Here is a 26,727-nt window from a genome sequence, read left to right as displayed (position 1 = left end):
ATGGATGACTTTGAAGACATCAGTATGGAGGGAAAGACGGGGATCGTAACCGGAAGCAACAGTGGAATCGGGTTTTGGACTGCCTTGGATTTTGCTAAACGCGGAAGTAGGGTGATACTAGCTTGCAGAGACCTTCAAAGGGCGGAGGAAGCCAAAGAACGTGTATGTTCATTATCACGGAAATTACCAAATTTGTATTATTATTGCGTAAAACGCTGTATTTGGAACTTTATTGCTCAACCAAAAAGCATATAGGTAGACGTCAAAATATACAACGGTCTATACTGCTGCGTAAAAATAATAATATACGACATGAAATCACGGATTTGGTTAATTTGAACGTGCAGATAGTCGCCAAAACTGTCTGCGACGAACGAAACGTCCGAACGATGATTCTCAATTTGTCATCTTTTAAAAGCGTACGAAGTTTTGCGAAAGAATTCAAGGAAACCGAAGAAAGACTGGACGTGTTGGTGAACAACGCAGGTAAACCTTAAACAGATACGGGTCGTATATTGAAGGAACAAAACATGTACTTCAAACCAAATACCAGTCAGGTTAAGCATTTTATGATAGAACTGATCTACTGGCAAACGTATTTTATCGACGTTTCGTCTGTCATACAGCGAGGGGTTTAAGTTTAAATTGGTAAAAACTATGGTCTTGCTGTATGACAGACAAAACGTCGGAGAAATAAACTATGTTAATTTTTGGCAGAGGATCAGTTCTGTTTAAATTGCAGCAGGCCTGACAGCAATCGCAGTATTTATTACAATATTTGTTGAAATAAGAGGCTATGGGAATTTTTCTCCTATATAAACATAAGGTTTTTTTTTAATTGCTTAACATCTTGCAGACCGCTACCAGCAATATATAAACCCATAACGTAATAAAAAGTATGTAGTCTTGAAATGTAATATTGACACCACTTTGCACAGAAATGCGAATGGTAAAATACCAAGAATGTAAACACCAGAAAATTTATGTGTGTCCTATCAGCATCAACATTCATGTTTCTAAACAGGGATAATGATGTGCGAACAGGCGGAAACCGAAGACGGATTTGAGACCCACCTCCAAGTAAACCACCTCGGCCACTTCCTGCTGACCGACCTACTACTGGATGTTTTGAAAGTAATTACCTTCGTTTGCATTAATGGTTCCCAACATGGCGTTTGCTTACCCCAAAGGGGCCCGGGTGATGGTTTCAAGGGATATACGTCGAAATGCAGCTTTTGAATAAAAAAATTGCATGTTTTTCCCTTCACTGTACCCACTGTGTTTGTTGTTTCAAATACATTTGGTTACAGTTTTCCACATGTTTTTTCACATCCATTTTTCATGTTAAGAAATGAAAAACATGCCATATAACACAGGCCAGTGCACCAAGCCGTATCGTCACTGTATCGTCGATTCTCCACGAAAAAGGTTCGATTCGGTGGGACGACGTGAACTTGCAACGCGACTACAGCCAAGCTGAAGCTTACTATCAGAGCAAGCTCATGAATGTTTTATTCGTGAGACAGATGGCAAAACTTTTGCGAGGTAAGGTTAGAATTGCAGTAATACCACATTAACTTTAGTTGTGCTTTTCCATTTAGATTAAAAACAGTCTGTGGCTCTATATAGTGCGACACCGGCAGTTTAATTAATTTATTTTTGTTTGAAAAAATATGTTTTCTTTTAGACACGAATGTTTCGGTGTTTGCTGTACATCCGGGTTACGTCAAAACCAATATAATACGTCACATCTTATCACCTGGAGGAAACCTGCCGTGGAAATGTAGAATCTGGCTCTCATTTCTTCCACTCATGGATAAGTTGGTATGGATAAGCGCTGAAAAGGGAGCAAGGGCACCCGTATTTTGCGCTATAGCACCGAACATTGAACCTACCAGCGGAGGATATTACAGGTTAGATCGGTGTTTCTCAAACTTTTTTTCTGTACCGCCCCCCAAACACCTTAGTCATTTAACAACGCCCAACAGACCAGACAAAAAAACACAGCGAATTTATTTGTTGCTTGTCAATTAATGCGATGGGTGAGGTTGGTGCAATGACGCCAGTTTCTTAATATCAGGTTTCATGTCGGACAAAAACAATCGTAAGTCTCCTCAATTGTCGATATTAAGACGATTTCTTTTTCCATCTAAAAGAGTGGAGAATGCGCTGAACGCACGTTCCACCAAGTAAGAGCTAAGATAATTACGGAAAGGTGCTCGCGTACCACCTGAAATGCGGTCGCATACCACTAGCGGTAAACGTACCACCGGTTGGGAAACACAGACTTACGCTATAAGAGAACATTTGCCATATCACCAAAGCGCCCCCCAATCGCCCATTCAGTTTCCAGCGCCCCCCGTACGTTTGCAAACGCCCCCCTGCCGCCCACTTTGGAAACCACTGGGTTAGATGAAGACAAAATACTCAAAAAAAAGAATAGATGAAGACAAAATACTCACAAGAAATTGTCATAAAATTATTTTTTGTAACATATAGATAAAAGTGGTCCATATTTTTTAGTTCAGCATTGTTTAACTTTTTAGCTATGTTTTCGGGCGGAAACATATAGTCTACCTAAGACACCATTTGTATGGACATTAACAAGGGATAGGTATTCCTACTGTATAATTGCAGTATATAATTATTTGTCCGTGCCAAGTACAAGCTATTTTCTGTATAACTTAAAGCAGCAGCCATATGTATTGTATTTTATCTCTATTTGCTGAAACTTGCTTTCAGCGGATGTAAACTGACACAACCCAGCCGGTCCGGCGGATCGGATCAAAATGCAAAACGCCTGTGGGACCTGAGCAGAGACCTTATTGACAACAAGAGCAACAACACGCCAGCGCCATCTAGCGATTGAATTTTAACAGCTTTGAACTTCGGTCACACGACAAAGTATTTTGTGTTTTACAGTTTTACCGGTGGTCATGCCTTTTTTGCGCACCGGGTATTTTTTTTTATTTATACTTCACCTTTTTGCACTGAAACCAGGCCTCTTCAATAAAATGCTTCACCACAAGTTGAGACAACAAGACAGGTGATACAGGCTTGCCCTTGCGTGACGGAACAAGATTTAGGGAACTTGGATAGCTTATATAGTGGTATATACAACATGGTTGAAAATTACCGTTTTGATGTCAAAACTTGTGAAAATTTGTGTGACGCGAACATATGAGAAAAGAATTGAAAGTGCATGTTATAAAAACGCAATTTTATACTAGTTGGTCGAAATGACAGCTTATGCGTCGATGATGGTAAGCAACGTATTATTTACCTTGCTAAACAAGAATGTTTTGATCAGCATCCCGAATATGCCTCACGATTGCACTAAAATGCACAACCCACTTGCCAAAAAGAAAAAAGGCTTAAATTGAAATGTCGAATGAGTCAGCCTGTCGCTTTCAAGCAGCGTTGAGTTCAAAAGTTCATTTCTGTTTTTGAGAGGCTGAGCCGGGTGTCACGAAAAAGGCGGCAAGCCCCTTGTGACCTCACAATCGCCGTTGTGTAGTAACAGGTAGAATGGCAGTTTAATAATTCCAGTTTTTCTGCTTTTATCTGCTTCCAAAAGTGCAAAGGTACTATAGGCTTAGCCAGTTTCGAAAAATCATGTTTGGTAAATATTTAATTGCACAAAGATGTATTTTGTCGGTGGAATGTTTAGTACGGTTTCAGTTCTAGCGTAGTGGTGTTTTGACACATCTCCGGATTGTCCCCAGCATGTGTTGGATTTGAGTGTTTAAATTAATCTCACAATTAAACGTGCGCAAATCTACGTCAGGGAGAATAGGCGAAAAGCGGCCGAAAGATATTAAATATAACATTGAGTTACATCTTATCATATACAACAGCATTTGCTAAGAACTAAAATTCACATAATTTTGATATTTCCGAAATAGGACACTAAACAATGTTCAGAAATGGTGTGATGGTGTGTGTGCTTGTGTCTGTCAATTATGCTTCACGATAAATGTAGTTAGACCTTACAGGAAGGTGAATGACATAAATCTGTCAGTGACTGTGCCTTAACAGATACGATAACCCGATAGCGTGATGTGTTAAGGTTCAAGTTGGCTGTGTTCTGCTTAAGACGTATCCTATATTGTCTGTGTAAGACATAACATAACTTTCTAAGCCTTTTGCATCTCAATCGACATTCCAAGTGCCACTTAATCACACAAAATTCATTTCATGTGTGACACCGTTCGGTCGCATCCAACGTATTTTTCTAAAACCAAAGTTGGTCAAACAAAACTTATAGCACCGCAAATCGTGCACCAACAGCTGGCTGAACGCCAGGGATACGTGAGCCGAAATTAAACGATGCTATGTGCTGTCTGAAAACAAAGAATTAAACGGGAAATTAGTGTCTGCGAAATAGCTGATTGACGTAATGTGTTGGACCGTATGCCGTTTAATGCTGAAATTATGTAAGTTGCGATTTCTTTCCAATGCATAACATGAAAAGGGTTTTTTAATTTAGGTCGGGTGTGACACACTCTGACTCATCAGGCTGAATTTATTTTTAATGTCCTTGTTTTAAGGGTTGGGGGTAATAAATTTGATTGTGGAAATAGCAGCACTTTATATGAATAGAGTGTTTGGTCGCTGGTTAATACACACGTAAAGACATTGTTTTTCAAAAACCCGTCTAAAAGTGTGCGAAATCACTGCGATTCACAATGCCAATTACCAAAAGTTCAATGATAGGTTTGATTCAGATTTGACCTTGTTAAGCAAACGAGTACAAGTTCGCTTGAAGGTCGCCAGCAGATTTGGAATTTTTAATCACACTGATTTGTTGTTGTCTGAACCGCGTGCGCTCGACAAGCAACTCAATATTGTGGAGGTAAAAGTCGCTTTCGCCACAAACATTCGCGATGCACGGAATCTACCGAAAAATTTTCTGAATCGATTTAGTCAGAAAACGGTGGGGGATTTCCTCTTACAGTTCTTTGCTGAAACTGCTATTAGGTCAGGATGTAATAGTGAGTTATATAGAGGGAGAGTCATTGATTTGTGCAGCAAGACTTATCATCAGCTAAACATTTGGTAGCAAAATGTTGGAGTATACGAACAAAGATAGAGTCCAGTGATTAATGTCTGCTGAAACAATTGACTTTTAATACTTTCCTGTCAAATCGAGGGTCAGATTCTGATACAGTCAAGGAAGCAGTCCTGTCAAATCTGCTAAATTTCCTAAATCCAATAACTAGTTACATATATGTGGAACATGATGTAGAGAGTGGCTGTGGTGGTCAACGAACTGATTTCAATCCGGAAGAGCGCCTATACAGGCCAGAAACGACTTTTTGTTTTACGAAAATTTTCCTGTAGCACAAGCCAGCAAAGTTGCCAAACAAAATATGGAAAATTGAGTTTTGATAACGGAGATGCAAAATGCACCATTATAAATTGTCTACCATCAGGTTGTAAAGCTTTGCAAAAACCAAATAACATTTTTCTGGAATTTAAGTACAAAAACGTCTTTAAACGAAAGTATGATGTTGTCTGGTAATATCATAGAGCCAAAAGTTATTGTGTGAAAAAAATAGTGTACAAAAGGACTATCTTCTACAAATCGTGCCCTGGGGAAATATGGTTTGTACGACAGCAACATCATCAGACGAACTCGCTGAAATCACCATGGAGGGAAAGACGGCGATCGTAACCGGAAGCAACAGTGGAATCGGGTTTTGGACTGCCTTGGATTTTGCCAAACGCGGATGTAGGGTGATACTAGCTTGCAGAGACCTTCAAAGGGCAGAGGAAGCCAAAGAACAAGTATGAAAGATTTTACTATTTAAGCTTTTGCGACAGTTGCCATTTGTAGACGTTTCGTTTGTTTTATGTATAGCTGTATGCCATTTTAGGACGCATATTGGTATTTCTATAAAGTTTCGCTGGAAGGAAATGCCCACCTTGTATTCTCTACTCCGTCACAATAGAAGGAGGACGTCATAAACCAATAATGTGATGCATTGAGGTCAACTTTTTGGTTTAGTGAGCACACGTGCACGTGCTGTTGCTAGGGCGAATTTGAGCCGGTTGTGGGTAGTTTTAGTGGGATTTTGGGCGCTTCATGTAGATACTTGGTGCTGTAGAAATTTGAACTGAAAAGACAGGTAAAACTTCAGGCTTTATTTGCAGAAAAATGAATCGTAAGGGCACAGTCGTTTGTGGTTTTATGAAAGATCCACCCCTCATCTATGTATTCTGTCCAAATTGGCTGTTCGACAGGTGCATTTTTGACCCCTGGAGGCATTTGATCCCTTCAGGTTGGGCATTAGCTGGGGTAAAAAAGCGACTAAACTGCAATTGGATTTTACAGAAAAATGAATTGCTTAAGTGTCCCTTCTATTGTGGCTCTGTGCAAGGTCCATCTCTGCTCTAAACAATAGCACCATACAAAATTAGTTGCTGAATAATTGCCTAACCCTAAGCAACCTCATGCGACAAACTATTTCCAAATTGAATTCGTCTTTCGGTAAAGTTCTTTTACTTTGCGACAATGCATTGGTTGGTTTTCATTCACAGATAGTCGCCCAAACTGTCTGCGACGAACGAAACGTCCGAACGATGATTCTCAATTTGTCATCTTTCAAAAGCGTACGAAGTTTTGCGAAAGAATTCAAGGAAACCGAAGAAAGACTGGACGTGTTGGTGAACAACGCAGGTAAAAATATGTGTTAATTTTGTATTTAGTGCGCGCCATCGTACAATGATCTGTACACACGTTGTGTTGTTTCTCCTGTTGATGTGCTGGTCTGACATCAGTTGTGCACTAACAGATAAAGGTCATTGCGGGCTCGATTTAAAGTCAACTGAATTAAAAAGCCAAGATAATATAAGTTAACTGCGATTATCTTAACTACGTGAATGCTATCGGGCAATCTGTAATATATAAGAATGACATTTTTTTCTCAACTGGTATCAATCCGTGGACCCCAATGTCAAAACCAACATCTAAAAAAGGAACAAAATTGAACATAAATGACGAACAAGATATTATCTACAATAAATAAAAAGGCCTATCTTTTAGGGGGTAATTCTGTTTGATTACATTGCGATTTTGAATTTCATATACGCAATTGCCACTGGTTTTGTTTCGTTTAAGCATCATGACCACTCTCATGGGATATACGTTCCAAAAAACATAAACTTTATCGTGTCAGTAAAAGTGTTGGTATTTTTGAAAAGTTTGGGCCCCAGTGGAGAACCACTGCATCACGCAATGAACAGTACCCACAACCTCACGAGAATCTCGCAAAACATACACTTTTGAGTATAAAGAGACTGGCCCATATTGTTATTAACACTGTCATGTGAAAATAAGACGTTTCGACAAAAACATATGTCATCATCAGTTTGACTGACGCGATTTATACTCAGAATTATGAGAAAACACGTGAGTTGTGTTCATATACACTTTTCCTTCCCAACATTCATGTTCTGAACAGGGATAATGATGTGCGAACAGGCGGAAACCGAAGACGGATTTGAGACCCACCTCCAAGTAAACCACCTTGGCCCTTTCCTGCTGACCGACCTACTGCTGGATGTTTTGAAAGTAAATAGCTTCTTAATGGTAGAAATCAATAGAAGGTCGATATTATACTTTACTCGACCTAAGGTCATGGTCACGGACACTTTTATAAGATCATTGAGGGACCCAACGCAAAATTCACCTCGTGCTCTTGTTACGAACTAAGTAAAACCTTCGCATTAACATTTACGTATATTTTGTGTTTTTTTTCGGTCCCAACATTACATGCAGGGGTCACCAAACTTTTTTCGTAAAGAGTCACATTTGCATATGTAAAAAGAATTCCGCATTTTTTTAGTGACGTGCATAAAAAAGATTTATCGGGTAGCGGAAAATGATTTTTTTTTATTCAAGAAGGGTTAGGAACCATCGGTTTAAATAATCTCGCAACGAAACTTTTCAATCGATTTATCCAAAGAGCAGTGCACCAAGCCGTGTCGTCACTGTATCGTCGATTCTCCACGAAAAAGGTTCGATTCGGTGGCACGACGTAAACTTGCAACGCGACTACAGCCAAGCTGAAGCTTACTATCAGAGCAAGCTCATGAATGTTTTATTCGTGAGACAGATGGCAAAACTTTTGCGAGGTAAGTTTAATTCAAGTTACACCACCTTAATTTTTCTGTCTTTTAATTTAGACCCAAAAGGGTATGATGTCCACTGTGACGCCAACATTATACGTTTAAATTTTGTTTTTACAAAAATACGACAAAAAGCAAATTTTTTTCGAGGTAAGCTTGTACACACACAACTAGCTAGGCCTATATAACTATGGCACAATATGCAATTCATAAAAAAGGCTTTGTGTGGTTTTTGAACATAAACAGAAGAGTAGAATCTGCGACACCGAAATTTGTTGCCTTGTTTAAGAGAAAATTAAATAACCTACTGATTTTAAATACCTTTTCACCTCCTCTCACAGACACGAAAGTTTCGGTGTTCGCTGTACATCCGGGTTACGTCAAAACCAACATAATACGTCACATCTTATCACCTGGAGGCAACCTACAGTGGAAATGTAGAATCTGGCTCTCATTTCTTCCACTCATGGATAAGTTGATATGGATAAGTGCTGAAAAGGGAGCAAGGGCACCCGTATTTTGCGCTATAGCACCAAACATTGAACCTACCAGCGGAGGATATTACAGGTTAGATGCGTTCTGCAACGTTTTTGACATAAACATATTTTCACAATGTACTAAATATTCCTGAAACTTTGCTTTTAGCGGATGCAAACTGACACAACCCAGTCGGTCCGGCAGTTCAGATAAAGACGCAAAAAGTCTGTGGAATCTTAGCTGTGAGCTTATCGGCAACAAGACGCCGGCGTCATCAAAATAATAAACTTTTAAAGTTTTGTGTAACTGACGGTAAACTCAAGCTTGCCGTCCGCTCAATTTTATTTACACTGCTGAAAACAATGTGGTTTGAAGACTGGCGGCCAGTGAATGCTTTGTAGTGATGTCTTGTACCGGATCCGGGTACCCGGACCCGACCGGATATTGACCAATTTTCAATACCCGGACCCGACCGGATAATACACTTAATTTTACCGGATAGTTGGGAAAGCATTTTTGTCCTAAAAACGGACAAACATTTCGCAAATTACTCGTTTTTGGGACCCAGTCTGTGATATTTGCCGACTTCCGATTTTTCTGTTGTTTGTTAATAAGTTTTTTCGTGACATGTTATACCATATTAATAAATGCCCACGTTGATTTGTTCTACTCATGATAAGCTATAACCTTGACATAGCATTCTGTTTGGCAATCGAACATTTTTGCCATACCAATAAAATACACGAATCGGTGTTAACAAACTGCCGGATCCAAATTATCCGTCCGGATTTGATTGATAACTATCCGGATAATTTGGAACTGGGAACATCACTAATGCTTTGATATGAACGCAGACAAACAGTTTGTCGGACATAACAGTATGGTGCAGAAACGACAGTTTCCTATTTGGCATAATAGTTGGACTTTGGACACCTTGGCCGATGCTGCCAGTTAAAGCAAATTACAGGCACGAACTTCGTCTTGATCTATAATAGCGACTTCTATGATTTATTCAGTTTTGATACTGAATACAAAAAATTCTCATTTAAAACGGATAGTCTTCGCGAAATACGGGTTTTACAAGAATTGACGTCTTTTTTTGTACAGCAAGGCATTGGGCCCAGCAACCACCACGTGGGCCAATGTGAACCACACCTCCATTGCAAATATGGGTTGCGTTTGCACTGGCTTCGCAGAACTTTCTTTCGGGTCCTCTCAAGACTCGCGTTATAGAACAGAGCATTTTATTATTTTAGCCACTATTGACACAGGACACAAAATAACAGCACAAAATTACAGAGTTACCTTGTGGTGGAAGGTGGTGCTTATAGATCTGATTTTTGACAACAGGTCACATTACAACGGTGCAAAGCATATTGTGGAAGTCGCACAAAACTTTTGCTGCGGATTTGACACACACTATGCAAATTGTGAAACACTGGGATAGATAAATGGAGTAATACCAAGTTACTGACACCAGTACATGCAAAGTAATTCTTCACAGGTGGGTATGAAAAGAAAACTTCACTAATCCAGCAGTAGCCATGTGTCACATTGGGCAATTAATATCATTTTTTTTCTGCTGCTCCAAAAGCATTATTGCGCTACATAAATTGAAAGTAGTAGTTCTTTACACTGGGGGCCAGAAATTCTGAATAAAATGTGTCGCAAAAAGCAGAAGACAATTGAGACAGTGTCCGCAGAGCCAATTACTAAAAAGGAGCAGGTGAAACATAGGATAGAACTTGTGAGAACAGTCGGTTTAAAATCCAAACTTACTTCGCAGTCATCAAGTTAAGTATGTTGGTACTCTGGTTGTTGACTGGTTTTTCTGATGATACAGTTTGGTCTTTTTAAAATACAAGGGATGACGTTGGGCATTGCATGTGGAAGGCTGTTCCTGCTTACAATTATTAATCATCTATCTGGTGTTCCCCCTCTGTCGATGTCCACAACTAAAACAATGAATGCAATGAAAAGCAGTTTTCTATTTTACTTTAGACGTAGTATTCCGTTTTTTTGCAACACACAAAAAAACACAAATGTTGAAGGTGAATAAATGCATCAGAATCTTAATTAACAAAGTAAACTTGCAATATTGGGAATAGGTTAAATTAGGCAATCTCAACCAGGGCTCACCAACCATGGGAGTGCATGCCAAATTTTATGGGTCTTACAAAACGCTTCATTTAGCTGTATCATTTCACAAAGAAAGCTATTCATTTCATTACAACTAACTTTTGCAATAAATATCTAAATTTTACTGTAAAAAAATACCTCGATACGTACAAAAGAGATCACATAAGCCCCAATCTCAAATTTAAAAATATTCATAAATACATATTTATATTCACATTTAAATAATAAAAGGGGATATATAATAAAGGCCTGCACTGCTTACTGTAAGGTTATCCCTCAAAAGTTGCATGATGAGTGTGCTATCCTTATAAGACTCCTCTGAAAGTTGATCCAATTGTGCTATGGCACTGTCGAAAGCCTGACAAAGCAAAAAGTCATGGAAAAATGCAGAAAGAATCTCTAACACAAAAAAAAACTTACATCCTTAGCCAATTTGCAAGCTTCTTCGGCACTGTTACTGATCTCATAATAGAAAACAGAAAAGTTGAGAGCAAGGCCTAAACGAATCGGGTGAGTTGGAGGCATGTTAACCTGGCAAAGGTCATAGGCAAGATTGTATGCTTCTGCCGATTTATCTACTGCCCCTGTAGACATGTACAAAAGAGATGTGTTACAAATATCATGGCAGTTTGTAGAAGATCTCGGCATTGAATGAAAGTTTTAACAAAATTATTTCAGTTCAGTTATAATTTATACTTGCATTGCATTTTAACCACATTTTTACATGGGAAAAACTGTGCCATGCAATCAAGTTATTATTACCAGTTTTCACATCCCCACAAGCAACTTCAGCAATATATCTGTGATAATCTCCTTTCATTTTGAGATAGAACACATTTCCTTCAAGGTCACCAGTTTTCAAATTATCCTTATCTGGTATTAAAAATTCTCCAAGCAAATCCAGAACTTCGTTGCAAACACCATGCAATTCATTTTCAATCTGTCATATAAAACAAAAAAGTGTCCAATCTTTCCTTATTACTCCTTTTAATTATGTGATTTTCTACATCCACGGCTCAAAAGAAGCATATATGTGTGTATACATAAAAAGAGGGAATATACATATGTACAAATTATTACAAATAATTCATCTATTTATAATACACAATATATAAGGGTTTATTACCTTTTCACGGTATGCTTTTGACATGGCAACTTTTTTTTCATCATTATCAGGTTTTTGTTCAATTGATGAAATTACCCGCCACGAAGACCTTTTCGCTCCAACAACATTTTTATAGGCAACTGAAAGAAGATTGCGTTCCTGAAAAATGTCGAGACCATTAAAACCTTGGCAAATACAACAACTATATTCTGTTAAAAGGAATACAACATAACAAATATAATAATATACATATTTCTGACATTGCTTCAAAACAACAGCAAACGTTTATTTTAAACTGTACTGTTGTATAAGGTAGTCGAAAGGTAACATGGTAAAAAAGTATGTGTTGTATAACTGCTAAAGCCACAAATTATATGCTTAAACACCAGACATAATACAACAATTCATTTACTTTCGAAAATTAACGCTATTGCTGTAACAGTGAGAGACTTTTTTTGACGGGTACTCAAGCCAGAAGCAAAGTGTTGGGTGGGGACCTTTCTTTCCCTTCTACAAATCACGCAAATTAATTTTAAAACTTTTTGTTCTCTGGTACGCTTCTGTATACCCTTCATAACACAGACCATTTGTTTTAAATTAAATATATTGAAGGATTGCTTAGATATAATGGGGATAAAAATGTACGTATCTGAGACTGCGTGAACGGCGCACACGCCGCCGGTGAATAAGGGTGAAAGATGTATGTTATTGTAACACCAGACATGGAAATGTGCGCTTTTTGTAGGCATGAATGAGTGGAAATTAGTACTGACCTCGGTTGAAAGTAATTTATCACACTCTTTAGTTTTCCTAACAACACTTTTCATGAACTCCGCCATGTCTTGATATCTTTCAGCCTGTTCGGCTAGTTTTGCTTGGTCAACCAAGATTTGAGACGCCATTTCAGTTGAAAGTGCACTACAGTTATGAATATGAACGCCTTGGTAAAAATGCTGCAAGAAAACAGGTTACACTAACTTTTTTTTTAAATTCACATACATCACAACCTCACGTACACTTCCCTCGACAAATTTTGCACTCAACTATTTGATTTCAGGCCGGTGACAAAAATTAGTATCACTCCGCTGTTTGCAACGTAAATGGCGGAAGTTGTTCTATAAATATGATAATAATTGTGTTTCGAAAGCTGTGACAAATGCTAACAAATATCATTGATGTTTTACCCGGCAATAAAGTGCATTTTTAAACCGTTTATATAAATCCGTTTTAAAATATTCATCCGCTCAACGAATTCTCGTTTCAAAAAACCCGCGATACATGAAATTGTCTGTGTGATAAAACTGTTTTCCAAAACCATGCTGTTTGTATTTTTTGCAAGAAATTTAACGAGAACTGTCGAGCATTTTTAATATAAAGATAATTTTAAATGTTTGCCGTTTTGAAAATTTAGCGCCATCTAGCAGGTAAATTAAGCTTTGGTGACATCATAATAGTTTTTTAAGAAGAACTAAGAAGATGTGCATCATAACATACAATATTAAAAAAACTGTTTTAGTATTTTATGATTATAACTTAGTTATTACGTGAAAATTAAGAGCGTAAAAAGAGTTAGTCGCACGCTTATTGCACTAAACTGAAACCGGAAGCTAGCTGCAACACAGCAATATTTCAAGTTATGTGCAGTGCTCGTTTCGACCCTTTAACACTCACGAAACTAAACAAGCGCCGTTACAATTGTCATAAAATCATTGAAACTTTCGAAAAATGTGCAGATGCGTCATTAATATGAACCGAATATTTGCACAATTGTTTTTTCCCTGGAAGTCATACAATTGCAATGTCGCCAGAAGGGCCGAAAGAGCCTGATCCGCCCGAAGCAGGAGTTGCTCATATTTGGTCCAATGGATGTAAAGTTCAATTTTGCAAACATTTGTTGATTACCAGCAGTAGTAATTGTAAAAGCGGTTACGTAGCCCAAGCCTGTAAAACCTATTAGGAAGTTACAGCTTCTTAAGTAGTTAAACAAACGCTTGTCGCGTGACAGCTAAATAGCAAGGACTTAACTAGTATTTGGCATTATCGCCTTTTTCAGTACATTGATTTATAACGAGGGGTGGGGGGCATCCCCTTTTAAATCCTTAAGTTATCGATTTGTAAGTGTGAGTTTTTCCAAACGACTAGTTTGCAGCCTAATGTTTTTTAAGTAATTTGTCATTAAGTAATTTGCCATATACGTTTTACCCATCATGCTTCGTATCATTCACTTTTACTCGCTTGTACTCATACAAAATTTAGCCGACACCCGTTTGGCTGTCTGCGACACGCCTGAATGGAAATAAAATCCCTACATTTTTTGCTGGTTTTCTTTTGGGTAGCATGCAGTATCCAAAACATGCGAGGTCAAAATAACCAGCATACAAAAAATATTGATTTGTAGCCCCGCGCAAGACGTACTTGCAAAATATGAGCTAATGTATTATTTAAACGCATTGAACATAGCGATAACACCATCGTTTTTCGAAAGAAGTGTTTTTATACCTAAAACCAGGTTAAGCCAACACAGCCAGCTTTATATGAATGACGTTTCAAGCTGGTGTGTGGGTGACAAGAAGTCGTTGAAACCGCGGCCTTGTGCATTTCACACACACTGTCGAGACCGGGAAAAACAGCATCACAACGTTCCACACTCCCTGCTGACAAGTCATCCGTGAAGCCGGTAGTCACGTGACTCGCGGCGGCGAAGGAGGAAAAAGGCCGAGTTTCCTAAACGAGCACAATTACGCCCGGCTGGTCGATTTTCAGTGCGCTCGATGGTGTTCTCGCATTCGCTGGCGCTACACGTTGTGCATCGACTGCTTGAGGGCATCTCAGCAGCCACGCCTGACTTTTTTTCTGTTGTTCCTCAAGGCAGCGATTTTTGAGAGGTCCATCACATTGAAAGTGTAGAAACGTACAGAAAAAACAGTCGCAGAAGAGGCTAAAAAGGGGCGCTACGAAGTTTGGAGACCAGCGTAGTTTTGTAAAGATCCTGGTTTTCGTGTTGTGGCGAAAAACCAACAAGACAAATATTTCTTGTTTTTTAAGTAACGTCAAGAGAGTCAGTAGGGGATATAGCCGGCCATAAATATAAAGAGTAGTTCTATCATGAGTGAAAGTGTCGTAACCGTTATGTTCGGCGACGTCTCCTTTTTCCTGTGCACTAGAAGTTAAGAAATTAGAAAGTAATTTTTTCGCCGAAAACGTGACTTCTGTCATTTGAGTCAACAGCAGTGATTCTTCCGCGTTGAAAGAATAGCGATTAAAGGCAGTGGGCGAGGTATAAGACTATTGAAAGCTATCGGTAGGTCATTTTCTAAAAGGCACACCAACTCAACTTAAAGGCTGTACTCAATAAAACAGCCTAGCCTGTTTCCTCAAAACCCTGTTCTCCTGTCTTGCAGGTCAAACTTGTTGTTAAATTAGGCAATTTTTGCGTCCTTTTGTTTCTGAAACTCGGCATTTCTTCTAGCACCACACTAAGTTGTGTTACTTTGTAACTGAATCAACATGGCAGCAGGTAAGAGACCGTTTCAACGATTTCGACTGTTTAGTCGTCGTTGTCCAATTGGGGGTTTTCTTGTTTCAATTCTACTTTTTGTTTCTCAACAATGTAGACCTGAGTAAAAAGATGTAGTTTGTAAAAGTGATGTTTATTAGTAGTAAAAGGCATAATACTTTTGCTGTTGAGTTGTTTTTCGCATTAGGGAAATGTAACTGTAAAATTTGCCAATCCACTTTGGCTCTGATAAATTTGTTGAAATGAATGAAAACAGTTTCAATGGTCGCACTAATAGCACCACTTTAATTCCCACAGTTACAACATGGATTACCGTAATTTTACCAAAACGGTCAAAGTCAAACTTATTTTAAATATGCATGGAGCCTTCTGTACAAATTACTAAATTTGAACCGGGCACAATTTTGCAATGCAAACAGTGTGCATATTATTCTTGGAATTATAGTCAAGCACGGACCGATTTTTCAGAACTTCAAGAGACCCACGACAATTTGGTTGCAAGGGCCAAGCTTTCAGAGCAGTCGGAACGCTACGACGACATGGTGGAAGTGATGAGGAGTGCGGCACAACTGGGTATCCCTCTCTCACCAGATGTGAGTGCTTATTTTAAGTCTATGTACTGACTGAATCCAGACTTACCGTAATTTTTAGGATACTATAAATGCAGGTTCATGCGTATTCGGCCTGTTTGTGTTGTTTGGTGATTTTGAATGTGATCGAACGTCTGTTGTTGAGCTTTTGTTGATAAACCAAAACGAGCTGTCAAGCGAAAAATACACGACCGATACCACTTAAATGTATTGAGTTTCCTAATGTGTGTAAAAAATATGTGGTCTATGTTAGAAAATATGTGGTACGGTTTATGAAATCATAAAAACTTTGCTAAGGTCACAACTAATTTTGCGTTAGAGTTCGGGAAAGCAGCTGTTGAGTATTTTGAGAGAACTAAATTTTTAGCTTTGTTGGTTGGACAAACACAGTAGAAAACACAGTTTTGGTTTCTGTAGAAGTACAAATACAGTATATTCGCCTGAGGTGCACCTTAGTACGCACTTCTTCCTACTTGTCACAACGCAAGCACCGAACGCCGGCTGTCTGCTCATACATCGCGATCGAAGGCTAGGTTGTGACGTAACGGAAACTGCTCGCGTGAAAGGGCGCCGAGGCGTAACGGGTCACGTGACGTAAGCGCTCGCTTATCCGCCCAACGTGAAAAGGTACGTGAGCGGGTGGGCGCAAATTGCCTGATCAGTGGCCTCTCTGGCTTGTCGCGTTGATTACCGGTTTTGCGCGGCCCGCGGGGACGTGCTCCTTAATCTACCATTTTTGGGCCTTAAAACTTTTGAGCGTCCTGCGGCTTATTGTTTGGCGAAAAGCAATGCTTGAACACAAGTTTTGGGGGGTTTGAACAACTTTATACCTACAAAACGCTTATTTCTGTACCGAACTGTATGATAAGAACACACAGTAATGGAGATCAATTGTATCATACAACCAGTCATCTTTCGTGTGATGCACTTTGTTGCATGCGCTATGATAGGGACGCTTAACATATGCTGTTATTAACCACAATAAAAAAGACACTCGCGACCATGTCGTGTGTGGAATTGGTGCATGCACGTTTCTGACTCCGATAAAATTTACAAAGGACGTCTTGTAATTAAAGTTTGATGCTAATTTTTTCTGCAACGCCCTTAACAGGTGTGGCCGAGTTTTGATTGAGTTTTCGATCGAAAGTTTATATATTAACTTGCCAAGTGCAGTAAACATGTCGCGGGGTTTTCACGCTCCGTCGAACATAATATCTTGACGAAACTGAAAGTTCGCTTATTCTCACGGTTTATGATAGCGAGAAAATCAATTCAACTCCTTTGTCTCAATACGTTCTAAACGTAGAGGTCAACGCCATGGGCAGTAAATATACCACAAGGCTGCCCACAATCCCGGGGGTCACAACGTCCATTGTTCGCCACGATCACGTGATGACGTTGGGAAAGCCTGCGCTAATTATTCCCGCCGAAAATCAGGACGTATTGATTGCAATCAGTTGTAGGCAGATGTCTAGAAACGAAGTGAAATAGAAGGCCGGTCGATAATTTGCTGAGGTCCACTGTAACGATATCTATGCATGTGCACGGAATAAAGAGCCAATAAGCTTGAAGAAAACGTTGTAGTTTTTTTTGTGCTAACTGCTTCAGACAAACACTGTTGCATAATAGGGTTGGGGGCCTTCCAAACCGTTTTTCTGCTAAAACCTTGTCTGGTGAGGTTGAAGTTCACTTTGGTGGTTGACCTTGATCGCTTGTTTAAAATGTACATCTGTAGGTCCCGTGGGAATTTTCGGGCCGAAGAGGAGGCTGCACTGGCGCTGAATAATTTATTACCGTCCTACCAGGGGAAAACTTTTCCTTGTTTGACGCGCTGCATTGTTAAACCGTCAGCTTCCCATTGGTGCATGGTTGATTTAGACGCGCAAACATTCAAAACGTCGCATACACTGTACCGGCAGCACCACTGTGAGTAATACCATTATACCAATAGAAGCATTCGGCGCATTGAACATAACATCCGGAGCTGTTGTGGATGTTGCCCGGCAGTAAGTGCTTATATGTACCGGCCAGTGTTTTTAATTGGTTTCCTCTGTTATGGTTTGCGTGTTTCCCAACAAGCCGGTTTCTTTAAATGTTGCGGCATTTCACACAGCGCTGAGGTCTTCTGCGTTGTTATGTTGTCCACTTGCAATATGCGTGGGTGTACTACTTATACGATGCAAATTTTCAAATTAACCAGAAGTTCTCGGTATTTGTTCTATTACACATAACATTTCATGTGGAAAGAACAACTGATGAAAGTTTCCCAACACGTGTGCAAAACAAATTACTACTGATGCTGCTTGCTAGAAAAGCCGCATTGTTGCATTAAAATAACAAAACCAAACACTGAAACAAAGCAAAGCAACGCTGGAAAACAGTTGGTTAATGGCAACATGCAGCATCCTAAAAGTGTTTGTGAAGTTTCGAAATTCGATTGCGGGCCAGGTGTTAATGTGGTGCCTTATTGTGTGATTGTATGATGTCTGTGGACCCTTTTCTTACCGCGAAAGTCTAAGAAGTGTGAAATGTGACTGCTGTCTTTGTGTGCGGTCGTTGACCAGCAGGGTCGCCCAATGTCTGGATTTTCGTCGGAAATTTCCCTAACGGCGTCTAGCCACGCTTGTTAGTCAAGGCACACATTTCGTCTGCTTCCATGCGAAAGGGTTAGCCATGATACCAACATTCACCATTCACGCCGTAGTAAAGAGAGATTTGAAACATGTTTGTATAACTAGTAGTACAATAGAAGATGACAAAATCTTGTTTGTGACGTAACAATACCTGTAATGCAAACACCAGGTATTCAAAAGATCAAATCTAACTGATTTTAATGGGCAGCAACGGTTCAACCTATCCACGGAAGCAGAAAGTGGAGTAACAAAAGAAACGTTTACGTGCCGGACGCTTTTGCTTCCTCCCGCGCTTGTCACGTGACTGACTGTCACGATGACGTCAACTAGAGACCGGGCGCGGCGCCTGCTGTACAGCAACTTGCTTCCAGGCGTTGCAAATGTGCTTTCGTGGTAACTTGACGTCTGCTTTCGGCAAATTAAATCGTTTCCTGCTCTTAAATTTCGTTTTTGGTGAATGATGCGTACAAGTTAACCTCAACAGCAAAGACGCACTTTTTAAGCTTGAGAATCAAGTTGGTTGTTCATTAATGCCAAATATGCACCCTGGAACATTTTTTAGCTTTTTAAACACAAATCAATATAAAAATGTAAAATTTTGTTATAATCGCCCTAATGTGGGTCTTACTTCGCAGGAGCGAAACCTTCTCTCTGTGGCCTACAAAAATGTAGTGGGGTCAAGACGATCGTCGTGGCGCGTGATATCCAGCATGGAACAGAAAGAGACAGACGAGCAAAGGAAAAAACTGGCCAAGGATTACCTTGTCACTATAAGCGGCGAGATTGGTGGGATATGTACGGAAGTGGTGGTACGTGATGACCAACTATTCAAGTCTTTTGGACAAGATTGGGAGACTTTGAAAGAATGACTGAATGGTATTGCTGAGGGGCACTTCAGCAGTACGCTTGTTGATTCTGGCAGTTACACTGCACGTATTTAACACTTTGCGAGGACCGTTAAATTTAACCTGATGATCCTTTGCTGGGCACGATTTAAGCAGTTTTTGTCCGAGATTTGTGCGCAGGAAACTATTTGTCATATTGGATCTTAATAATTGAGTAGTTAATAATTGCGCTCGGAGGGGATTTACTTTTAAATTCCGGCTAACTAAACCAACGTCAAAGTCTAATGACCAGTTTTTCCTGTCCAGAATCTCATTGACAATCATCTCCTGAAAGAAAATTCAGAGGAGTTCGAGAGCAACACTTTCTACATGAAAATGAAGGGAGACTATTACCGCTACGTGGCCGAAGTTGCATCCAAAGAGTGTAAAATAGGTAAAGTTTCCCCTGTGCACTTGTTTCTACCGGAGTGTTCCTATAAAATATTCCTACTTTAATTCCAACTGACGGAGTTTGTCCCGTTTTGTGGCATGAGTTAAAGGTCCAACCCCTTGCGGGCCCACTGTCTTCGTTTGTATTTGCAAAATTGATGCCGGTTTTGAAACGGATTAACCAATAGGCCAATAAGGCACATGCCCTCGGGCCGGCTAAAAATACATGGCAACGAAATAACTTATGACCCAAGTTCAAGATTAAAGAAATCAAACGGTCAACAAAGTTTCCGTTTCTCTTTACATAAAAACTTTTATTCATTCACAAACTGGATTTCGAAGTACAGACGAATTTGCCGCTCTGTTATACTTAGTGTTGTTTTTGGATTACAATATAAAATGACCTCATGTCGCACGTGTCAAAATGTCAAAACGCAGTTTTATTTTTGAAGAAAACATGTTTCGCTAAAGATCATCATCAGTTTCAATATAAAAACGGAAAAGTAAAAGGTTTTTATGTTGTAATTTAAATGCGAAGTTTCGGGAAAAATATATATATTTTGTTTGCATTTTATTACCCTTGCTCTTGGAACGTTCAATAAGTTTAGGTCTTTTGCCACTATTTTCCTTTTGGGAGCCGACAGAATATTAATCTAGCACAAATCCAGCTAAACCCACATGAACTAAACAATTTTTTACAACGGGGACTACCAACACCCGGTGATAATCAAATGTGATGACTCAATCCACTGACCTACACCCCTTGACGAACAAGACACACATGACGTCATCACGCAATATGCGCTTCGATCGATGTTGAAATAATTAGACCCGCGTTTTTGAGAGAAAATCAAAACCAGGGCCAGATAAAGTGTGATCGATCTTTGTCACAACTCCCATGCAATGAAACGTTATACCAGAGTAAAGAATTGTCTGGTATTTGACCTGGCACATGGCTTTATAATCTCAACTTATGATGGCGTATATTCCCCCATTTCAATGTGAAACGTTTGTTTCTGCTCGAAATACGTACTGAAATTGGAGTGATCTGCGAAAATAAGTCTCGTTTACTCAGTCGGTCTCATCAACAGAGAAGAGCAAGTGTTTTTATAATATTGTTGCGTGGCGTTTGTGTGCACATTTCCATGACAAGGTTCACATTCTTCGGTCACTTTTCATCAGACAAGCGGTATTTTGATAGTATATTTTTGAGCCTAATTTAATGATTTTTTTGTTTTATGAATAGGTCACGGAGAGAAAGCGCAAGCAGCATACAACCAAGCCTACGAAATCTGCAAAGCAGAAATGATTCCACCGCATCCAATTCGACTGGGACTTGCTCTTAACTTCTCTGTGTTTTACTATGAGATCCTGGACGAACGAAAAATGGCTTGTGAAATCGCCAGAAAGGTTTGTTAGGATTTCCTGTGGATCGGTTTACTGGCCTTATATCCGTTATCCTAAACTCCTAAATCTCTACAGAACGATTTTTGGAATCACTGCCTTATTCCTAAGATCTCAACGATTTCAATTTTTTTCTTGACAACGTTTATGGAAACATGTCCAATGTTAAAATCTGTTGGCTTTCATATAAGATAACAGCTTTGGAATATATTGTAATATGTTCCTGTATGCAGAAAAAAACGCTTTTTTGGTGATAAAGTTTACGAAGTTGGAATCCAAGGGGTTTCGACCTGCGCCTCATTCCGTATTTAATTTAAAATCTATGTACATCCGAATTGATTACTCTTTGTAACTTTACAGGCATTTGACGATGCAATCACAGATATGGATAAACTTTCCCCCAACAGCTTCAAAGACAGCTCCCTCATAATGCAGTTGCTACGCGACAACCTTACGGTAAGAATCTGCATCAGTTAGTAAGATTGAAATGAAATTGTACTGCCTGCAATAACCAAAGAAAGTTCTAACTGCATTTCAAACCATCCATGTGCGTACTGTATATATCAATATTTCATATCCAAGCACAAACAACACAAGGGCGCATTTTATGGTAGCGGGCATCTTAATTTCGGGTTACCCTCTTTCCGCATCGAAGCCATAACTTTCCGCGTTATGGCTTGAATACCAATAAACGAAAATCAAAATAAGTTAAAAAATCAGATACAAAGTTTTTGTGGCCCATAAGACTGTCTGTCGGGAGATTCCCACACGTAATTTAGGAAAATCGAAAAAAAACAACACTTTGTTCTTTAGCTTTGGTCAGCTGCTGAAGAAGACCAAGCGGAATTAGAGCAACAATGCCAGGAGGATGAGGAGCAAGAGGAGCAAGAAGAGCAAAAGGAGAAACAGGAGAAGATCGACGACTAGGCGCCCCCTGGCGGTCATTGCGCCGTCGCACAAAAACCGAAAGCAAGAACAATTACACACCGAAGAAATATCTACCGTTAGGATTTTGTTTTGGGGATCTCCCATCGCTAAGACCAAATATTGCGCAATCGCCTCAAGCTACCCACTTTATCAAGCTGGGATCGCCGCGGCGTCCAATTTTGTCGCTTTTTACGTTACTATCCGTCTGTTTTGTCATCGTCCGATAGTTGGTTAATGTGGATCGCATAATTTAAAACCGGATTCGTCACTACCCTGAAGCCTATTCTAAGTAATACACGCGTCGATATATTTCCGAAAGCAAGAGCTACCTGCCATTGTGCAATGCCAGTGACATTGCCCATGCGCTTGTTTGGCGAAATTGTGTTCTCGTATTCCCGTAGTTTGTTCCCGTCTTGCCCAGCGTACGAATCCTAGTCGGAGGAGCCGAAATCTCGCCCCCGCCCCCCTTGCAGTACGGACCAAATGTATTTTCAATGCGCCGAGAGATTGGGAACCCGCCGGTCGTTCCTGTTTTCACCAATACCCGCCTGTCGTCTTTCCTCCGTTAGTGTTTCCGTTTCGGTGGTTCCCCCCTTTGCTTGTGACGTGTCTGTGTGTGTGGCGCCCGAACGTGTCCGATCCCCTTCGCCCCCCCTTAAATATAATGTATGTTTACCTGGACGAGTGTGGACGATGGTAAGCAAACCGTTGCTGAAAGTTATGCAGGAGGTAAGGTTGACTGATGTGAAACGTGTGATACAGCCAGGGATATAGTGCATGCGACATACGGTTAAAATAATTATAGGTAAATGAAGTTTGTAAAACACTGCTTGCGTCGATTGTGCAGAATACATTAGCGATCACCATGGTTTAAGGTCCCTTTCTGATAGTTACTGAAAAAAAAATCCATTGTAAGTTTTCCTGGACTGGCGATTGTCCAGCAACTAAATTTTATGCAATTAAGCACGGAAAAGATTCGTATTATACAAAAATATATAAAATAAACCTTGTGAATCAATTTTCTGTGCATACACCTGCGTGTTACTGCTCTCTCCATAAATTTTTAATAACACTCAGCACCAATTGATTGGATGGCTAAAAACAAACTGCTCCCCCCCACCCTCCAAAAAATATCCGAACTAGAATTGCCAACGATAAACCCAGATAATTTGCACCCACACGTCACTGGTTGCTTTGTGAACCATTATACAAGAGGAAGAAGTGGGGAATTCCCACCTGCGAAACTCCGATCATGGGCAAATGCCAACAAAAGGAAAATAATATGTCATGAACATTGATCGGATCATCTTCAAGTTTGTGTCGATCTGTGTGATACTTACTTTGGACTTGATTGGACCCACGTTTTTTTTCTGGATTAGAGGCTTTGTCTTCAAAATAATGTAGGCTACAGGTTCGACATGAAATATTAATGCAGAAAAAGTCTGTTTTAATGGCCTTCCAAATATAGACATAAATTATGATATAAATTAGTGTGGACAAGTAAGACTGTTCATATTACTGTTTGATTAATTTTAGTGCGCAAATTTTTGTTTTACTGTTGAAACTTTTAACCGATAATTAAAAATAAATTACTTAATTTCTAACCAGTGTGTTGAAGTTTGCTCACTCCTGGTTTGGTCGCTCGTTGGATGGTTCAAAAATTCTCCATGACAGAAAAATCAATTGCAAAATTGCAGAGGAAAATATGAACCTTTAACATTTAAAAGGGTTCACTGGATTGCTTGCTCACCAAAAATCGACTTAATTTTTCGCTGAAGGCTCGAGAAGGGAAATTCTGATCTACCAAGGATCAAATTTGGCACGAACATGTGGTTATTGGAGCAAGTCACGTCTGTTCTGCATTGCGAAAACATCATAATTGACACTCGGGGGCGCTGTGGCGTCGGCTAAATGACAAATAATAATATGAGATTGTACAAATGTACAAAAAAAGTAGATTGTTATCAATATGGTTCAACAAAATGTATTTAAGCAATTCATGCACGTTCCAAACATTTTGTGCTCCCCATTGATTTTTTAATGATTGTTCAAGCATTTGAGATTTAAAATGACTTCAAATGACATTACCATAATGCCCACAATGCCAAGCAGCGTTTTAAAGCATTGCGATACATGTTTCGACTTTTTTTTATCGGCCACGATCGCTAGAAGTTGTTAACAGACTACAACGTACGTGTTTTGTACACCAAGCTATATACAAAATTAAACGTGCAAATTATAATAATAAGTACATTTTTTTGCTGTAAGGAAATACGAACTTATTTTCAACAGTTTCGCGGGGCTAAACAAATCTTATATGCAATCAATACTCAATAATAAAAACTATAATTTCTTAGAGCCTCATTATGGACACCATGCAGCTGCAGCGCAAATCCCTTTTATTTACAACACAAAGAAAGTTTTGGAATGGTAGAAATTAGCTTATTACACAACAAATGGCCTGCTTTGTTTGACCGTGGCACCATTCAACGCCGATAGCGCTTTTGTTTGCACTGTTTACACGCAGTATCAATTCTCTTGAAACGTCAGTATAAGATGTTAATTTCTCACATCAAAGCTCTTTGCAGGGATACAGACATGCAAACCAACGTAGTTGATTAAGTCGCAAAAGCAAACACGCTATTGAGAATGTCGTCTGGTGCGACTTAGCTAATAGCCATGTAGGGTTCTCCCATTGCGTTATCTGTTTGCTGACTGTGAGGTTTAATTCTACCAGCACAGCTTGAATCCGCTGCGAGGCATATCAAGTGGATATAGAGGGTGCTTGTGGCCGTTTTGCGTTGAACTGTGTCTGGTGATAACGTGAATACTGCTGTTGGTGTTGATGTTTGGGTGAGTTAGGCTTGTGCGAATTAGATTAAAGTTGGTGTGCGGGTTTTGCGTTTGTTTTTGCCTTGGTAACCAAGTAAGACAAAAATATGTTAGCAACAATTTCACAAATGCATTGAAAAAACATTCGCAATGAGAAGATATGCTTGCAGTAACATTACCAAATCATGTTTCAACTGTTTCTCAGCCAATTGAGCAGGACATCAACGAAAGTATGTTTTCGAAAACTTTTTAAAACTACATTTTTCGTATCTGACTCATCTTTTGAATTAACGAAATCTCTTATACGCCTGCAGGGCTAGTAAGTACTCCGGCGAGTCAAGTTGAAAGACAATAGGATTCGGTACTACTAAGTCATTACCAGGACATATTGCGGTACTGCAGGCATCTTCAAAGTTGGCCTTGTTATTGGCAAGTTTAACGCTCAGTGCTGATAGCGGAGGAGAGTCACAGACAAACAGTTTTTTTTGTGAAGGGAAATATGTTTTAAACACTGTGTTATTCAAATTGTGTGTCTCGGACGTGGAATAATTGAAATTTGTGGCATACTTTCGCATAAACAGGGCATCTGTACAGCTGATAGGTTTTAAATGATTATAACCGAAGAAATAGTTGGAGATAACTATGTACTGTGGCGGCTTGTTGTGCTGCTAGTTTTTGGATATATTTACGCTGGTTAAGAGTTGACTGAAGTAGCAACCATGAAAAAAAACCGTTATTTCGTTCTTAGTTTCAAGGGTTAGGCAGCATCTGTCGCAAATTTCGTTTTGTTTTCATTTTTATTTACAACAAACATACAAACAATGTTCCCGAAAAGTGCCCTTGCTACTTTGTGTATAGTTTCTGTGACTCAGCTGGTGGTAAATGCGTGAAGCATTACTTCATTATTAATAGGAATTGCTCTTCTGGCACTTAAGTTTCGAAAAGGTTTATTGAAACTTATCAAGCAATTCTAATGAATTACTATGCCTGGCAGCAGAAACAGCACTACATGACTTCCTTGTGCGTAAATCGGTTCATTTTGTAAACTGTAAACCACTATCGTAGTGATACGCAAATACGAATATGATTACACGAGTTTCAGATGCGAAGATGTTTAAACGCAAAATCGACATATATTCCGGTGTTTTTACTTTTGGAAACTGGAAATGTTTATTGGAAACCCCCCCATTGATTACGTAACACAGGTCGGCGGAATGTTAAGCTGCATATACCTTCAAATTATGCAACTTCAATTTCTCTTTGAAACGTTTTCGCTAAACCAGGCACTTATTGCACGCTGTAGCAAACCAGGACACGTTCATCTTAAGCTCGACCTACAAGTCAACAAACCTACATAGAAACTATATTCGGAAGCGCGCGACCTACAAAATCCACACAAATGCTTCAGTGAATGCATATGGCTTGTGTAAAACTAAAGGTCTTGCTAATCTATGAGATGTAAGAGTAAAAATTAGTCCATACTAATGGACATATGTCTTGCGCTGAACTCTTTTGTTATAGTGATGTCAAAGTATCGGTGTTTTGGGGGTTAATCAGTTCTCATCAATGATTAACGTTGGCACGGCGGTTCAGTCGACGTCATGACATTGCAAATATGTGTCAGATTATGAAGTATTTGAACTCTATAGCTTCATGTCGTAGCTATCAGTCCATTTACAAGTAATCCAAACCAAAG

The 26,727-nt window shown here is 39.4% G+C and overlaps 4 protein-coding genes across 4 annotated transcripts; 3 read left to right on the top strand and 1 right to left on the bottom strand.

The window, feature by feature from the left end:
• On the top strand, positions 1–2,869 carry LOC145912079 (retinol dehydrogenase 12-like). The gene is made up of 6 exons (XM_082999499.1): positions 1–162; positions 348–486; positions 1,025–1,134; positions 1,377–1,545; positions 1,688–1,913; positions 2,743–2,869. The coding sequence occupies exons 1-6, from the start codon at positions 1–3 to the stop codon at positions 2,867–2,869; spliced, it is 933 nt and encodes a 310-aa protein (XP_082855625.1).
• Positions 2,870–5,604: 2,735 nt separating this feature from the next.
• LOC145912078 (retinol dehydrogenase 12-like) lies at positions 5,605–9,243 on the top strand. Its single transcript, XM_082999498.1, has 6 exons — positions 5,605–5,790; positions 6,544–6,682; positions 7,467–7,576; positions 7,971–8,139; positions 8,475–8,700; positions 8,779–9,243. Exons 1-6 carry the CDS (start codon positions 5,605–5,607, stop codon positions 8,891–8,893), a joined length of 945 nt encoding a protein of 314 aa, XP_082855624.1. The 3' UTR covers positions 8,894–9,243.
• A 594-nt stretch (positions 9,244–9,837) lies between these two features.
• Positions 9,838–12,854, bottom strand: LOC145911192 (14-3-3 protein zeta/delta-like). The gene is made up of 6 exons (XM_082998452.1): positions 12,628–12,854; positions 11,876–12,013; positions 11,512–11,689; positions 11,170–11,333; positions 11,012–11,107; positions 9,838–10,565 (listed from the first exon to the last, which is right to left on the bottom strand). Exons 1-6 carry the CDS (start codon positions 12,754–12,756, stop codon positions 10,524–10,526), a joined length of 747 nt encoding a protein of 248 aa, XP_082854578.1. The 5' UTR covers positions 12,757–12,854; the 3' UTR covers positions 9,838–10,523.
• A 2,399-nt stretch (positions 12,855–15,253) lies between these two features.
• On the top strand, positions 15,254–22,878 carry LOC145911191 (14-3-3 protein zeta-like). Its single transcript, XM_082998450.1, has 7 exons — positions 15,254–15,371; positions 15,840–15,964; positions 19,230–19,403; positions 19,746–19,872; positions 21,115–21,278; positions 21,633–21,728; positions 22,086–22,878. The coding sequence occupies exons 1-7, from the start codon at positions 15,362–15,364 to the stop codon at positions 22,197–22,199; spliced, it is 810 nt and encodes a 269-aa protein (XP_082854576.1). The 5' UTR covers positions 15,254–15,361; the 3' UTR covers positions 22,200–22,878.
• The last annotated feature ends 3,849 nt before the right edge of the window (positions 22,879–26,727 follow it).

This window comes from Ascidia mentula, chromosome 8 (genome assembly GCF_947561715.1).
Source record: "Ascidia mentula chromosome 8, kaAscMent1.1, whole genome shotgun sequence".
Classification (NCBI taxonomy): domain Eukaryota; kingdom Metazoa; phylum Chordata; class Ascidiacea; order Phlebobranchia; family Ascidiidae; genus Ascidia; species Ascidia mentula.
Note: the sequence above shows the minus strand (reverse complement) of the source record. Positions and strands in the feature narration are given on the sequence as shown.